This window comes from Acanthochromis polyacanthus, chromosome 2 (genome assembly GCF_021347895.1).
Source record: "Acanthochromis polyacanthus isolate Apoly-LR-REF ecotype Palm Island chromosome 2, KAUST_Apoly_ChrSc, whole genome shotgun sequence".
Classification (NCBI taxonomy): domain Eukaryota; kingdom Metazoa; phylum Chordata; class Actinopteri; family Pomacentridae; genus Acanthochromis; species Acanthochromis polyacanthus.
Genome location: NC_067114.1, coordinates 22,810,926 through 22,821,684, shown reverse-complemented (window position 1 = coordinate 22,821,684; position 10,759 = coordinate 22,810,926). Strand labels below are relative to the sequence as shown.

At 40.3% G+C, this 10,759-nt stretch overlaps 3 protein-coding genes across 4 annotated transcripts; all 3 read left to right on the top strand.

The window, feature by feature from the left end:
- Positions 1–59: 59 nt before the first annotated feature.
- On the top strand, positions 60–4,900 carry LOC110947078 (arylamine N-acetyltransferase, pineal gland isozyme NAT-10-like). Of its 2 annotated transcripts, XR_007937950.1 has the most exons (2): positions 60–1,187; positions 4,817–4,900. XR_007937950.1 is itself a non-coding variant. In XM_022188537.2 (1 exon), exon 1 carries the CDS (start codon positions 60–62, stop codon positions 930–932), a length of 873 nt encoding a protein of 290 aa, XP_022044229.2. In that variant the 3' UTR covers positions 933–2,022. The 2 variants fall into 2 exon arrangements, 1 of the variants encoding a protein (XP_022044229.2); XM_022188537.2 differs by lacking the exon at positions 4,817–4,900 and having other exon boundaries at positions 60–2,022.
- Positions 2,976–4,900, top strand: LOC127531076 (arylamine N-acetyltransferase, pineal gland isozyme NAT-10-like). The gene is made up of 2 exons (XM_051939451.1): positions 2,976–3,184; positions 3,683–4,900. Exon 2 carries the CDS (start codon positions 3,688–3,690, stop codon positions 4,558–4,560), a length of 873 nt encoding a protein of 290 aa, XP_051795411.1. The 5' UTR covers positions 2,976–3,184; positions 3,683–3,687; the 3' UTR covers positions 4,561–4,900.
- A 468-nt stretch (positions 4,901–5,368) lies between these two features.
- On the top strand, positions 5,369–10,708 carry cnep1r1 (CTD nuclear envelope phosphatase 1 regulatory subunit 1). The gene is made up of 6 exons (XM_022193597.2): positions 5,369–5,482; positions 6,017–6,088; positions 6,231–6,304; positions 9,551–9,660; positions 10,147–10,201; positions 10,306–10,708. The coding sequence occupies exons 1-6, from the start codon at positions 5,458–5,460 to the stop codon at positions 10,345–10,347; spliced, it is 378 nt and encodes a 125-aa protein (XP_022049289.1). The 5' UTR covers positions 5,369–5,457; the 3' UTR covers positions 10,348–10,708.
- The last annotated feature ends 51 nt before the right edge of the window (positions 10,709–10,759 follow it).

Genomic DNA, 10,759 nt, shown 5'->3' with positions numbered 1-10,759 from the left:
ATTGATTGTAACTGTGCAACCTGACAGACTCACGCATTAACCTGCATTTTACAGGCAAGATGAATTTAGAGGAGTACTTCAGAAGAATTGGGTTCCACGGCTCCTACAATAAGCCGGATCTGGAAACACTGAAGTTGATCCACAAGCTGCACGTCTTGTCAATCCCCTTTGAGAACCTCAGCATTCACTGTGGTGAGAGGATCATCATGGACCTGGAGGTGATCTTCAATAAGGTGGTGAGGAGCAGCCGAGGAGGTTGGTGCCTCGAGAACAACTTTCTGTTTAACTGGGTGCTCAGAGAGATGGGCTACGACACAACAATGTTCGGCTCCAGAGTTTTCAGCAGTGTCCTCAATGACTTTCTCTCTGATGAAAGTCATCTCATCAACAAGGTCATCATCGATGGAAAGGCTTACATAACAGATGTGAGTTTTGGGGTGTCATTCCAAATTTGGGAGCCCCTGGAACTCATCTCTGGAAAAGACCAGCATCAGGCAGCGGGGGTGTTTCGTCTCCAAGACAAAGGGGACATCTGGGTGCTGGAGAAGACTGCTAGAAAACCACTGGTTGTCAATCCAGAGTTTGCTAAATCGAATCTGGTGAGCAGGTATGAAACAAAGCAGATCTACTGCTTCACACAGAAGTCTCGCGGGCCTGAACATTTCTTAGAGACAAACCACAAACTCCAAACAGACCCTGCGATACTGTTCACCAATAAGTCCATCTGCTCTTTGCAAACCCCCACAGGATTCAAAGCCCTGATTGGCTGGACCTACTGTGAGGTCACCTACAAACCTGAGGAAGGTGTTGATGTCATAGATATGAGGGACGTTACAGATGATGAGATAGATCAAATTGTGAGAGAACAGTTCAATATAAAGCTGCAAAGCAAACTGCAGCCCATTAACAAAAAAGTTTCCTACACAATCTAGATATTCTGCTTTGATGTAGATTTTAAACAATGGCATGGCTAAAGCTGATTGCATGTTTTGTGTGATTAAAAAAAAAAATGCAATTCTTGGTGTAAGAGAAGTAAAATTACACTTTAATTGTGTTATTTCATTTTATTTAAAGGCACTTTTGCAGGCCCAGGGTTGCAATCTGACATTTAGATCACATACTTTTACATTTTTCACTTTAGTATGAATTTCAGACGAAAGCCTGCAGGCCTATAATCTGTACCTTAGGTGATGGAAAGATGAAAATGTATATTTGGTATAATATTTGAAGCATTATCCACTGTAAATACCACTAATAAATTCTTGCCTGGTCACATGCTAACTTAATTTTTCAAATGCCGTGATAATTACATATGTGTGATTTGAATTAAATAAAATGGACAAGCATTCCTACTGAGTTCACATCAAAAGTTAAGTCAATCATGTAACAGACTTAATTGCCACTTTTAGTATAAAGTTGATTTTGAACTGCCTTAAAATATAAACATATTTGAACCCTATAGGCTTACCTGTACTATTATTTTATGTGCGATTATCTAATTATGATCATCTTTACTTTGCAATATTTGAACTTGGCCATATTTTGTAAAAGTAAAACTCCAAAGTATAGATAAGTAAAGTTAAATGTAATTTTTATTGTCCTATATCCTAAGCTATAATGTTCATCTGACTGCATAATTTGTGTGGACAGCTTCTGTTTGAGTCCTGTTATGATGAACTTACTTTCCTGTTAAATTGTCCTAATTTAAATTTCTTTAAAACACATATTTTAAACCTGTAAATATCACAGTGCTTGTAGTCTAAATTTGATCTAAGTCACATTTTTAAAACAATCTGATATAAAGGTATTCATTTAACTCTTATTGTTGTTTGTTTAACATTGTAGTTATTGTATTTCTTTGCCTATCTCACTCCTTATATGCAGCTTCTTTTCAACTGTTTTTCAGTTATGTTGCAGTATTTTTATTTTCTATCATTTTATTTTTTCTCCTCTCATGTACTTTCTGACTTTGATTTTGAAAAGTATAAAAAATAAAGTTTATGGATAGTATTAACATTGTAATTTCTGAATGGAGTTTCCTTGTTGCTATGATGATGACGTTGATATGACCACTTTTTTCATTTGTAAGGGAGCAGAGCTTAAGTATCTCCAACCACCGGCATTCAAACCGACCTCTAACCCACAGAAAATATACCTTTGACAGTATTTCTGTCATTAAGAGCTTTTCTTTTAGAAACCACATATCTCACAGGCAGCTCTCAGCCTATCTTTGAGCCTAAGTCCATCTCTGTTCACTGCGTTTAAACTATCTTAAAATGTTTTCAGTTAGTTTAAGAGACCATCTAACTTGATGGAAAGCAAATGAAAATAATTGTTGGGCTAAGTTCTCATTTCTTGGCAAGTGGGGACTTTAACTGTGTTCTTATGTGGCCCATTTAGACTGAAGATGGTGGATGAATGTCAAAGTTCATTCATGATGAACTTCATGATGGGTCATTCATGATGACCCATCAGCCAGCAGGCAGATGGGTCCCCCCTATATAGAGCCGGGTTCTGCTCAAGGTTTTTTCCCTGTTAAAAGGGTGTTTTCCTTGCCACTGTCACCTTTAGCCTTGCTCTGGGGGTCAGGCATATGGGTTCTGTAAAGCGTCTTGAGACAATTTGACTGTAATTGACGCTATATAAATAAAATTGAATTGAATTGAATGATAACAGCCCTGATAACAACTGTAGGAGCAGCTCTAGAAAATAAATAGACTGTCAAATTCTGTCAGCTTGAGATGACTTAAAAGCCAAACTAACTGTTTGGCCTAACAGTGGATATTTTGACAACAGGTGGGGATGATGATAGATACTGAAATACAGTGTAGCTAAACAACAAGAACTGAGGCACAAAGTCCATGAACTGAGTGTAATGTGTGCAATACAGCGAGATAAATCCAAGGCTCAGTGCCAATCACTCACTATCATTAGCTACTGCTTGTACACTGAATAAATCTATCGCTCCAAAACCTTTGAGTATAGTGACCCGAAGAAGGGTGTGTGTGACCCAAAGTCAGGTAAATTATCAACTAACGTAAGGTTTCACTGGCTGTATAAGCTCGACCTCATCATGATTTGACTTCTGCGGGAAGAAACTGTTGACTCATCTGTCTTTACCTTCATCCTCCACAGACAGGCTCCTCAGAGTACACCATTTTGACAGTTAACACTACTAAACAAGGTAAGAACAAGAGAAAAAAAACACTCAGAATCTTTATGTATTTAGAATTTGACCATTCCTGACATTTGTGACTGTTTGTTATAATTGACGATGATAAAACCGTACTTGCTGATTTGGACCGAATGCAACGAAACACCTGAAATGTCACTATCAGACTTGATCATGAAAAGCTGCAGAGTTCTGTTATAAAATTTCTACACATTTTTAACATTGTCTACAGGTTCAGTATACATACGTACATTTTGCACAACTATAAGCCGTTATGTTTTTGTAAATGTTAAATAAAGTGCAATATCAGTAAGCGCATCACTACTATTTTATAATCATCTTAATAACTAGTTGTGTAAATGACTGACAGGATTGCTGCTACATTTTATTGTCCACTGTGCAATGACAGTAAAGAAACTCCATTAAGCTCTAAAGAAGCTGAGATGTCTTTGCAAAATTGATTGTAACTGTGCAACCTGACAGACTCACGCATTAACCTGCATTTTACAGGTAAGATGAATTTAGAGGAGTACTTCAGAAGAATTGGGTTCCACGGCTCCTACGATAAGCCGGATCTGGAAACACTGAAGTTGATCCACAAGCTGCACGTCCTGTCAATCCCCTTTGAGAACCTCAGCATTCACTGTGGTGAGAGGATTATCATGGACCTGGAGGTGATCTTCAATAAGGTGGTGAGGAGCAGCCGAGGAGGTTGGTGCCTCGAGAACAACTTTCTGTTTAACTGGGTGCTCAGAGAGATGGGCTACGACACAACAATGTTCGGCTCCAGAGTTTTCAGCAGTGTCCTCAATGACTTTCTCTCTGATGAAAGTCATCTCATCAACAAGGTCATCATCGATGGAAAGGCTTACATAACAGATGTGAGTTTTGGGGTGTCATTCCAAATTTGGGAGCCCCTGGAACTCATCTCTGGAAAAGACCAGCATCAGGCAGCGGGGGTGTTTCGTCTCCAAGACAAAGGGGGCATCTGGGTGCTGGAGAAGACTGCTAGAAAACCACTGGTTGTCAATCCAGAATTTGCTAAATCGAATCTGGTGAGCAGGTATGAAACAAATCAGATCTACTGCTTCACACAGAAGTCTCGCGGGCCTGAACATTTCTTAGAGACAAACCACAAACTCCAAACAGACCCTGCGTCAGTGTTCACCAATAAGTCCATCTGCTCTTTGCAAACCCCCACAGGATTCAAAGCCCTGATTGGCTGGACCTACTGTGAGGTCACCTACAAACCTGAGGAAGGTGTTGATGTCATAGATATGAGAGACATAACAGATGATGAGATAGATCAAATTCTGAGGGAACAGTTCAATGTAAAGCTGCAAAGCAAACTGCAGCCGGTTAGGAAAAAAGTTTCCTACATAATCTAGATATTCTGCTTTGACGTAGATTTTAAACAATGGCATGGCTAAAGCTGATTGCATGTTTTGTGTGATTAAAAAAAAAAAATGCAATTCTTGGTGTAAGAGAAGTAAAATTACACTTTAATTGTGTTATTTCATTTTATTTAAAGGCACTTTTGCAGGCCCAGGGTTGCAATCTGACATTTAGATCACATACTTTTACATTTTTCACTTTAGCATGAATTTCAGACGAAAGCCTGCAGGCCTATAATCTGTACCTTAGGTGATGGAAAGATGAAAATGTATATTTGGTATAACATTTGAAGCATTATCCACTGTAAATACCACTAATAAATTCTTGCCTGGTCACATGCTAACTTAATTTTTCAAATGCCGTGATAATTACATATGTGTGATTTGAATTAAATAAAATGGACAAGCATTCCTACTGAGTTCACATCAAAAGTTAAGTCAATCATGTAACAGACTTAATTGCCACTTTTTGTAGAAAGTTGATTTTGAACTGCATTAAATAAAAAACATATTTGAACCCTATAAGCATACCTGTGCTTTTATTTTTATGTGCGATTATCTAATTATGATCATCTTTACTTTGCAATATTTGAACTTAGCTATATTTTGTAAAAGTAAAACTCCAGCAAAGTATAGATAAGTAAAGTTAAATGTCGTTTTGTTGTCCCACTTGCTGGAACAAGGTAAAAACAGCGCCATCTACAGTCCAGAGGGCCAGCTTGGGCTCAGAGTAAATAAGGGGCGGGGCTTCCATGGAGTCCCGCGGGTTATTTGGTTTCTATCCAATCAGATTTCAGCTGAGCACACAGGCAATGTGGATTGGTCTGCAGGCTTGTCATTCATTTGCGGCAGCGCCACTACCAACAGCAGGCGGCTGTTACAGGCTCAGACATGAACTCCTTGGAACAGGCCGAAGGTAACCAACACACAAACCGACTTAAATTGCCACATTTTTGAATAACCGCTGACTTTTTGTACAGCCTTCTAGCTGTAGGTACATAACGAATTCAACACAAGCGTTTTTAGACTCAGAAATTACGCGTTACGGTTCGCTAGCTGGCGAGTTTGCTTGCGACAGTTAGCATGTGTGCTAGCTTAAGTGACAGTAGACGTTGATGCGCTTGTGTTATTAGCTAACACATACTTAGTTGTTAGGTCTTCTGGTTTGTATTGTCCAGCAGTCAGTGTGACACAATCAACTTCCAATTGAAATTTGAGCAAAACAGCTACATCGAGTCACAGTGTGCTTCAGTTTACTTGAAGTAACCCTTTAAATACAAAGGTGATACAATCTCAGCTTTAGACCTGAGACTGACATCATGTTTAGATTCAGATTCATGACAGACTGTCTGAGGAAAGATGATTTTACAAAAGGCACGATGAAATGTTTTTTTGATCATGATGCTTGGTCCAGATACTGAGTCTGTTAATGTGCCCATTTGTATTACAGATCTGAAGGCCTTTGAGAGAAGACTGACAGAGTATGTCTCCTGTTTGCAGCCTGCAACAGGCAGGTGGAGAAGTAAGTAACAGTTACTGGTGATTGTCAAAATTGTAGCAGAGGAGCTGTAGGGGCTGACATGCGACTGGTCCCCCCCAATGTCTGTAGTGTGTAAGTTTGTTTTTGCCGATGCAGTGTGTCTCACTCCTACGTCTTGTTTCAGTGATTCTGATAGTGGTGTCTGTTTGTACGGCGACTGGGGCTTGGAACTGGTTAATAGACCCAGACACACAGAAGGTATGTATTGGGGAAAAAGCTGATCAGATTGTTTCATTTTTGGCTTCAAGGGAAATCCGATCATAGACAGATTATATAGTGCATTCTTTTTTGATTAGTATGTCTGACAGCAATGAATGAACCGTCTTTTGCTTACATTAATATTGCAGCATTGAGACTATGGATTATGGACTAGGGATTTTACCTTAAGGTGTTTTGCTAGCCTAGCCGTGCTAGACCCAGGTCTGAAGACGCAAGGATCTAGGTACTCTCGACAGGGAGGGAGGCGGGCTAAAAGGTTGTCTTTCAAATCACTCTGCAACAATTGGGTAGGTATACAACCAATCAGCGCAACAAATAGACTGATGTACTTCCTAGAGCGCCGGAAATCAGAGGATGCGGGAGTTCGGTGAAGCCTTATTTATACAGTCAATGGGTGAAGCTCAAGTATATTACAGACATGTTAATAGGGATGGCTCGATACCACTTTTTCACATCCGATACCAGTATCGATACTGCAGCCTTCAGGATCGGCAGATACCGATCCGATACCGATATGATTCTTTTAGTCATTCTAAAAGTTGTTAATAATACATGGATGTAATTTGCTTGACACTAACATCTAAAAACAGCACGTTCATTGTACAACACCTGTTCTTGTCCCCTAAAGAAAGAAGAAAAACGTGACAAGTTATGTGTAACTGCTGTGGCTTTATTAACAGCGTTTGTAAACACAACAGACCCAACTGCACCATTCAGATGTTTGAAATAAAACTGCAACTTGGTGCACATATTTAAACTAGAAAAGCACTCAGAGAGTGCAGACCTCTGCCAAGGATAGAGAGGAAAACAGGAAACCCATGCAGTAAAGGATCATCAGCTGGAATCGAACCTGTGTCTCTGACACAGTTCTGTTTATGAATCACCTTCTTAACCAGTTGAGCTATCTGGTCACCTTGTTCCAATTTGTTGGACGACATAGTAACCTATGATGTTTTTGTCATATTTTGGACCACACACTAAAACATACTAAAAAATTCAAAGTGATCCAGAATCCAGGATCCTTTCCGGATTGCCACCAAAATTAAATCAGCTCTTCCTCTTACCATAGTCTACATCCCATTAAAATGTCATCTGAATCTGCCCAGGCATTTTTGAGTTATCTTTCTAACAGACAGACAGACAGACAGACACACACAAACGCCGGGTGTCACATAACCTCCTTGGCGGAGGTAATTAAACTAAATAATCCCAGTGTATAAACAGAAAAGTCACATTACACCTCAGTGGCATTGCAAGGCTGCAATAAATAATTTTAAGAATTAACATAAAATAATAGCATCTCCACTAGAACAATGTAGGTAGTACTCAGTAAGTTGCACATGGCTTCTCAAGACACACAATCAAAACAATAAAAATCTAGGCTATACTCCTGATTTGCTGCACCAAAACAAAAACAGAAAAACAAGGGTAAACCGTGATAGTGCAATCTAGTGTCTTTCTTCTTTTGCATGCAGCTGCTGATGTTGTGCTGTATGTAAAACACAGTGAACAATTATTTTATTGACACGTGCACAACCCTGATGGAATATAAATAATATATGGCGATTGAACCTTGGCTTGTCCTAACGTTCTCATGCGAGTGAAGCTGAGAGCAGCGTAGGATCTCCCCTGATGCCATTTAGACACCGGTGGGTGGACGTGCGGATGAGAAGAGGAGAGACCTGTCACCTAATCATATTTAACACGAAAACATGTCCACAGTTCGTTACTTCATCACATTTAACCCGAAAAACAGTAGAAAACAACAACAAAAAACAGTAAACGTACAACAGAAAAGCCATCAAGTGGCCACAGAGTGAAACGTAAGGCGCACACGTTCACGCGAAAATACTACAACAATCCACATTTTCCACCACACAAGGTGGTTGGTCATCCAGAAAAATGAACTCGACAATTTTTTCTGTTATATTTTGGCGTTGCAGCGAGTTTTGTACTCTTCTGCAGTGCTTTCTGCAACGATGGTTGCTGCGGGTCACTTTTTGTTTTGCACTCACTTGTAAAAAGTCTCCGTACTGCTCTCCATAATGCTTCTGCAGATGCTTTATTAAGTTTGTTGTGTTAAAATGTCCGGTTTTGCTGCCACCCCTTGAGACACTCATTTTGCAAACGTTGCACTCAGCTATTTTACTTTTCTCTCCTCCGTTCGCATATCATAATTCCACACGGAAGAGATGACCACAGCTCTCCAGGCTTCTGTTCACTCTCTGCTCACGTGACGAAAACACGGGCACATGGCAACCATGGCAACAGCTCGTCTGTTGTTACGGCATGTCGTGAAAAGTGAAGATGGGGATATATGAGACAGATTGGGTTTATGGATCAGATCGAACGAGTTCTAATATAAAACTCCGATGCTCGATCCGGTCATTTTGGCCTGGATCGAACTTGATATCGATCCAGCGGATCGGATCGAACCATCCCTACATGTTAACAGAAAGATTATTCAGAGTCGGTGCTAATGGAGCTCAACGACTGTTGTCGTTTTGTTGTCGACCCTGGCAGAGAATTAAATTCGTTGCCGTGGGTTGTCTAGCGCGGCTAGGCTAGTTGTTTCCGGTTCTTTCTGTCAGAATCGTTGCGCTTCTGTCGTCACTTAGTTACGCCCGCCTTCTGACTCTACACTTCATGGTGATTTGTCGGCCAGTTTTAGGAGCATCCAACCTCGAGGCTTACCGAGGGTAACTAGACCCACCCTGGCAGAGAATTAAATTCGTTGCCGTGGGTTGTCTAGCGCAGCTAGGCTAGTGTTTTGCCACAATGAAACAAAAACAGATTTTTGCTAAATTTAAAGAGAAAGCTGAGATACTGTGTCTAATGAAATCTGCAGTAGCCGACATCTGAGAGATGTGTATATTGTATCATCATAGCGGATTTTTCTGTCCTCAAAAACAGCGGGACATGGTTTGTCAGTCAACAAATACAAACAAACAGTAAGCCAGACATTGTTGTCAAAATATGGTGTTGAATACACTGGGCTACCTGCAATGGCACTCACTCTGAAGTGGAGAAGGAGATTGAAGTGGAGAAAAAGTGGAAATATTTCACAATAGGACTTGCCATAAAGTTTGAAAATGTGTCTGTTCTCTTCATATCACCCTATGATTTAGCTACTGTGGGCCTCCACTGTGGTTATTTATTGTAAATAAGCTCTAAAAAAAGTCAACGTTTATTTTTTATTCACAATGATATTGCTTTGTTCTGCAGGTCTCTTTCTTTTCTTCGCTCTGGAATCATCCCTTCTTCACCATCAGCTGCATCACTCTAATAGCTCTCTTCTTTGCCGGAATACACAAACGAGTTGTGGCCCCGTCAATGTATCCTTTATCTGTTTAAGTAAATATTAAAGGCCATACACCAGTCTCTTTCTGTTTGTTGATATACACCAATCAGCCACAATATTGAAACCACCTGCCTACAGTAATATTGCCCTCCCTCTTATATCCATATTGCTGGCAAAACAGCTTTACTCTGTTTGATCAGGGATGCAGGATCTTTTGGGATGTCCTGTGGTGTCTGGTACTGGAAAGTTGGCAGCAGATCCTTTGTATTTGGACACCGGGTAACTGGGACACTTCCTGTCGTCTTCCTCAAATTGTTGCTGTGCAGTTTTTGCAGAGTGGTGGGAATTATTACTGTGCTGGGGGACACTGTTGCTGTGTGCCACTTCTATGCAGAACCCAATGTTTACTTCACCTGTCTGTGGTTTTAATGTTGTGGCCGTTGGTCTAATTTGTCAAGCAGCTACACTGACATCATAAGTTCCCATTGCTAGTTATTGTCTTTAACCTTTGCCCCTTCAGTATCGCAGCCCGCTGCCGCACCGTTTTAGCAGAATACAACATGTCCTGTGATGATGTGAGTTAACAGATTCCTTTTGATAGTGTGACGTGTGGTCTTTTTAGACAACTCACAATTCTACACATTGCTGACACTTTGTCTTGTTTGCATTTTTTTCACAGACGGGGAAACTTATTCTCAAACCACGACCAAACATCCAATAACAACAAGCTTGTGCGTGCTGTTCAGACGATGTAGCTGATCAGGTGCTGACAGCAGCTGAAACCTTCAGGTGTTCAGAGCAGCACCAAGGGGAGCAGCACTGAGGCAGATTCTTGTCATCGTGGTGGGAATTAATCTGGAACATGGAAATGAACTGACGTGATGTTTTAACGGTGTCGCTGTGCTGATGTCAACATTGAAGCTGCTGATGTGCTCACATACCCTTTGACCTATTTTACACATTCAGTGTGAGTTCAGGTGTGTTTATTTCTGTTTCTGATGTTGAGCATGTATTTTATCTAAATGTTTCTATTTTTAAAGTTATTTGCCTAATAAAAACATCAGGCGTGAGAATATGCCTCATCTTTGGTCTCGTGTCTCGTCTTTCATACTGTGTATTGCATATTAGACGTT